The sequence below is a fragment of the Glycine soja genome, chromosome 15 (genome assembly GCF_004193775.1).
Source record: "Glycine soja cultivar W05 chromosome 15, ASM419377v2, whole genome shotgun sequence".
Classification (NCBI taxonomy): Eukaryota; Viridiplantae; Streptophyta; class Magnoliopsida; order Fabales; family Fabaceae; genus Glycine; species Glycine soja.
The window spans coordinates 7,514,689-7,520,854 of NC_041016.1; the positions used below are offsets into that span (position 1 = coordinate 7,514,689).

Sequence of the window (6,166 nt, forward strand, 5' to 3'; positions counted from 1 at the left end):
CATGTACATGTTTGTAATTATTGAGAGTTGCAGGGTGAAAGTGAAACTTCGTAGCAACTCAATGGCAACATCGTAATAGAGATTGTGTAACGCAATTGTTGAATTCCAATTGTGTTCCCTAATAATTAATTACCACCCCAAATAATAATTCTCCATTTCCAAATTTGAAAATTCCCTTCCCTTACACTTTTTTTTTATTATTATTATTATAGTCTATAGTCTATAGATATATAAATATTTTGCCTTTCTTCTATTTTTATTTATTATTTATTATTCTTCCTTTACCTTGTGTTTGTGTTTCACCACACACCAGTTTCCTCGATTGGTTGATCTGCTTTCTGGGGCATGTTGGTGTCGATGAGGATCATGTTCAGAAGCATCCACAGTGAGTTGTAGAAGCCGAAAGGGAAGAGCTTGATGGTGATTTCTGAGATGGGTCTTCTGTGGGTGTGGGTGTGGGTGTGAGTGTGAGTGTGACTGTGTTGGCAGGCTTTTTTCTGAAGGGGGTTTGCATTTGTTGTCATGAGAGGCATTATTCGTTGGTGGGTTTTGTGAGGGGTGGCTTTGATTTGCTTGGATTTGATATGGGTGGGTGTTTTCCTTGTTTTGGATCATCCAACAAGGAGGGCAGTGGTGGGGTGAGGGTCAAGGAGGTGCCCAACAGAGATTCTTCTTTTAAGGAAGCTGCTGCTTCTGTTGTTCCTCAGTCTCACCACCCCAGCAGGGTTAATTCAGGTCTGCCTCCTAATTTTGGCAACTTTCTTTCTCAAACTTCTCATGCCCTCTTTGATTGGATGATGGCTTCCTTGGCTTGGTTTCAATTGTCCTCAATTCCCCCTTTTCTGTACTTTTTCTTGGTTTTTCTGGCCATGTTTTTCAATCCAAGTTGTTGGCTGCTTTGATCTGGTTCATCTGAGGCTGTGCTTGTACTGGTGCAGCCAGTGAAGTGATTTGATGGGTAGTTGATGTGTTTTAGCTTCTCTTAATTGAATTGTGTTCCTACTAAGGGCTCCTAGTAACATCTTTGGGGATCTGTCCTTGCCTTTGGATATGACAAGTACATCACATTGTTTCATAACGTTTTCCATTTATTTTTTTGACAGTTCTGGGATGCAGGGTCCAATCCAATTGCTGCATTTTCTGTAGATTCTTCAATGTAGTAGTCTTGTAGATAATTTATTGATTTTAACCAAGATGATTTGTGCAGAATGCCCTTATCTAATTAAACATTTAGTTCATTCAGAAGATAGGTACTGAAAATTTTACAATCCGGCCTGGAATTTGTGTTGCCGGACAATTGGAATTGTTAAAACTACTTGAATCACATTCTAACTGACAACGGGGTGTGATATATGATTTAACAATGAAAATCTTGTCATTGAGCAATTTAAACCAACATAGCTCAAGCTGTGTTAAAGTATTACGTGTAATTATGTATCAACGTTGTGATATCACCTTCTGTACATATTTTTGTTCTCTAGTTTATCAGATATGTTTCTCTTTAGCTTTGACTCCTTCTTGTCTTTGATTATCCATTTAGATAAATCAAAATCACGAAGTGGCGCAGATACTAAGAAGGAAACACCAGTTCCAAAGGATGGCCCAACGGCCCATATTGCTGCACAAACATTTACGTTCCGAGAACTTGCAGCTGCTACAAAGAATTTTAGGCCAGAATGTTTATTAGGCGAAGGAGGTTTCGGGCGTGTTTACAAAGGTCGCCTTGAGACCACAGGACAAGTAAGTTGTGGTTGCTGCTATGAAAATTTTGGATTTATCGTATAGTGAAGCTCAGCCTAATGCCTTTCATATGAATAGGATTCATCAACTTTCACTTTGCATTTTTATCTTAGAAAAGTTATTTGTCTGCTGGAAATTTTCCCATTGATTATTGCTCTGTTACTATAACTATGCCTCTTTCGTAATCTTCATTAATGAAATCATTCTCTTCGCAGGTGGTTGCTGTAAAACAGCTTGACCGAAATGGTCTTCAAGGAAATCGAGAGTTTTTGGTGGAAGTTCTTATGCTCAGTCTCTTGCATCATCCAAATCTTGTGAACTTAATTGGCTATTGTGCTGATGGTGATCAGCGGCTGCTTGTTTATGAATTTATGCCATTGGGATCTTTGGAGGATCATTTACACGGTCAGATTGCTTTCTTTTTTAACTGATATCTTTGCTTCTTCAACTATTGTGCTTTCATATTATAAAACTATAAAATATTAAATTTCATGTTATTTCAATCTTTTTAATTTCTTAAATGTCAAAGGAATGCTATAACTTGTAGGATAAAGTGGAGAAGGAAAGTGTAGGATTCATTCTTGAATGGGAAATTTCTTTCATTCTATGGTTAAATTCACTGTTATCAAACAAAAGAACTTATGTGCTTTGGCTGTGTCCTTTCCTTTCTAAATAAAATGGGGGAAACTGTATATGACACGAAAGCAGGGAGAAAACAAATAAGATTGTTATCACGTGGTTCAAACCTCAAAGGGTGAAATGTACCATTACAGAGGCATTAAAAAAAAGAGAAAATGCATCACAATTTTCTATTTCTACAAATCAAATAATATTAGGAGTTAGGAAGTTAGCCAGGAAACTTTTTGTAGTTTGTTAATAGAAGGGTTAGACAGTTAGAGGGGATTTGAGAGGTAACTAAATAGGAGGAGGATGTAAAGGAGAGGCATTCTATCTTGTATCATTGTAGATTGAGCTTTTTCTCTTTGTGAAAGGAGAAATAGTTTGTGAAGGGGGAACCCTTGGAGGAGATTGATCTCTCCTATTTTCTGTTTCCATTCAATTCAATAAAATATTTCTTTCCTTCCCATTAATATTCTTGGTGCCTAACAATTTATCTTCTCCTTCAGCTAGTGAAAGGGTGTTGCGCATTAGGAGATCATATATCTTTGAATAAACATCATAGATTCAAATTAAAATAATAGAACTGTAGGACTGTAGGAGTAATTAGGTTAAGTTGAATTTGGTTTCAATAATGGTAGCAATGAACTTGCTTGATAGAACTTACTTCTGCTGGTGGCATGGGCTGGCAACATTAGATGATATAGGATGCCTATATTCTTCACCGTCAATTTTATTAACCATTCATTCAATCAATCTTCTTTGTAGTAATTAGATTAGTTAAGCCATAAATGTTGTACAATACGTGCTAATTTAATGTCATTTTTTGGCTTGAGTAAGTTCTCAACTGGTTAAGGAGAAAGCTAAAAGATGATTTGGATGTTACAACTCTGGTAAATTAGGGTGCATTTTGAAGATCTTTTTTACAGTTTATTTTGACTTATCTTGAAGCATACGAGCTTGTGCAAGAGTTTGTGAGATCTTATAAGAACAGTTTATCATATGTATATAAGTTGTTTTGAGCTTATTTTAATAAGTATCTAGTATATCTAGTATAGCTTATAAAAACAAGATACAACTTGTATGAAAACAATTTAACCCTATTTCTTCTTTGATTAGAAACAACTTATACGCAAGAGCCCATTTGGAAGAGCTTATTTACAGCTTATTGAAGTGTATTGTATGCCAAAGTTTTTTTATTACACTTTGGTGTAAATAGTTTGATTTTTTATCAGCATAATCTTCATAGTGGGAACTTTATCTGTGAAAATTTGACTTGAAGTAACACTGTTGAGTGATGCTTTTATGGGTTTGTGTGTGTGTGTGTGACTGTGTTGGGGGAGACTCATGAGATCCTCAATAAGCTCTGCCAAAAATGTTCACTACTCATGTTAGTGGCCCTACTACCTAGGAATCAGCAAAGCTAGTATCTGACGATTTAAGATAAGGCCTGCTACAAATCTATTTGACTCCAATGGCGTTGTAGATATGAGCTGTCTTCTAGTAAAATTTGATTACAGATCTGAAATTTTGATGTCACTTATGAGGCTTGGTATTCCATCTATTTCGTTACAGTCTAACAAGTACCAACTGAACTGTATTTTTGCAAATAAAATAAAATAATCTCTTTTGCCTGTATTGCTGTTTAGATGTTGTTACTTGCTTGACATAATGCATATTGGTTTATGTTGCAACTGCAAATATGCTGATTTATATCTGGACTGGCTAGGTGCTAGTGTGCCAAAATTCTGCTAATCTTTTGGAAAGGGTGTATTATCTATAATGAACAGACCCTTCGATAAGTTCTTTAGAAGCTCATTACAATGTTGGTTTACATCACCAATAGACATTGCTTTCAGTTTGTTATTAGAAATTAACCCATATAAGGTTTCAGCCTATACACTGGAGAAATTTCTGACACTGAATCTCTTTTCCAGATCTTCCTCCTGACAAGGAGCCTCTGGACTGGAACACTAGGATGAAAATAGCAGCTGGAGCTGCAAAGGGATTGGAATATTTGCATGACAAGGCAAATCCGCCAGTGATATATAGAGACTTAAAATCATCCAACATCCTCCTTGATGAGGGTTATCATCCCAAGTTATCAGATTTTGGGCTGGCAAAACTTGGTCCAGTCGGCGACAAGACTCATGTATCCACACGAGTAATGGGAACATATGGTTATTGTGCCCCAGAATATGCTATGACTGGTCAACTAACTCTGAAATCTGATGTCTATAGTTTTGGTGTTGTCTTCCTTGAACTCATTACTGGGCGCAAGGCTATTGATAACACCCGTGCACATGGAGAGCATAATCTTGTTGCATGGGTAAGTATCTCTCACTTGATCATCCTTGTGTTATGTCATGTTTGTATAAACTTCTCCATAATTCGAAGAAAATACTCGGCAAATGAAAAAAAAACTTTTCTCATAAGCTAAAATTAACTTATAAGGTTTTTTTCATTTTTCCTTCTTATTTTCTCCTCGGCTTCTCCTATAGGTGCTTATGGAAAATCTTATCCAAACAGAACCTTAGTTCTAGGTTATAAATCATGTGAATTGGTTGGTATGTTAATATTTCTAAATTAACACAACATATTTACAATTATTTGTCTTCATATTCTTGGGACATGGAACTTTGTAGGCACGGCCGCTTTTCAAAGACCGTAGGAAGTTCCCCAAAATGGCTGACCCTCTACTTCAAGGCCGTTACCCGATGCGAGGACTATACCAAGCACTTGCAGTTGCTGCAATGTGTCTGCAGGAACAAGCTGCTACAAGGCCTCTTATTGGGGATGTGGTGACTGCTCTCACATATCTGGCTTCACAGACATATGATCCAAATGCAGCCAATCAATCCAACAGGGTTGGTCCATCAACCCCTAGGAGCAGGGATGACAGAAGGAGCATGGCAGACAGTGTGGACAGCCCCGACCATGGCCGGCTCGGCTCCCCTTCCACCCACAGAAATTCACCCGACTTCAGGAAGAGAGACAGCAGGGATCCAAGCACCGCGACCGAGTTAGGCAGGATTGACACCGGTGGGGGGTCAGGGAGAAAATGGGGATTGGATGATTACGAAAGGCAGGATTCTCAGAGAGACAGCCCTGTAAATACTGCAAGAGCCAGAGAGACTCCGTGGAACCGCGACCTGGACAGAGAGCGTGCGGTTGCAGAAGCGAAAGTGTGGGGCGAGAACTGGAGAGAGAAGAAGAAGGCAAACGCTGTGGGTAGCTTCGATGCTACGAATGACTAAACAGACACGGGGAACACCAAACCAACTTACTATTCATGTATGATCGAGTCAGAGGAGAGAATGTGTTGGTTTTCATGTCTATGCGCGTCTTGAATCCAACTATGACTGTTCTCCCACGTCATTCTGGTAGTTTGTTAGTCATCATCATGTGAAGGAAAACAATACACATTTGAAAAAAAAACAAAAATTGGGGTTTGGGAGGGGGGGGGGGGGGGGGGGGGGGGGGGGGGGGTAGTGTGGATTGGGGTATTTAAAATGTAATGATGAAGATGGTGCAGAATGTGAATTCAAGATCCATCCATGTCAATGTACTAACGATTTCTAGGTTCATGTTGCATAGAGCAGCAGCAGCAAAGGCGTCTAATTTTTGGCCCCATAATTGGTTTGTATGATGGGTGGAGCTTGGTGGATGCTGGTGTCATTGCTGTCACATGTGTACTCGTACAGTATCTGTTGTATGTCTGAGTCTATGTTTTCGGCTTATACCAAAAAAAAAAATTATTTTCCACATGGCTCTTCTTTTGTCTTTTGCACATGCAATGAATGAGGAT

At 38.6% G+C, this 6,166-nt stretch overlaps 1 protein-coding gene across 1 annotated transcript; it reads left to right on the forward strand.

The window, feature by feature from the left end:
* The first annotated feature begins 258 nt into the window (after positions 1 to 258).
* Positions 259 to 5,796, forward strand: LOC114387338 (serine/threonine-protein kinase PBL27-like). The gene is made up of 5 exons (XM_028347506.1): positions 259 to 735; positions 1,541 to 1,740; positions 1,956 to 2,145; positions 4,296 to 4,687; positions 5,004 to 5,796. Exons 1-5 carry the CDS (start codon positions 585 to 587, stop codon positions 5,613 to 5,615), a joined length of 1,545 nt encoding a protein of 514 aa, XP_028203307.1. The 5' UTR covers positions 259 to 584; the 3' UTR covers positions 5,616 to 5,796.
* The last annotated feature ends 370 nt before the right edge of the window (positions 5,797 to 6,166 follow it).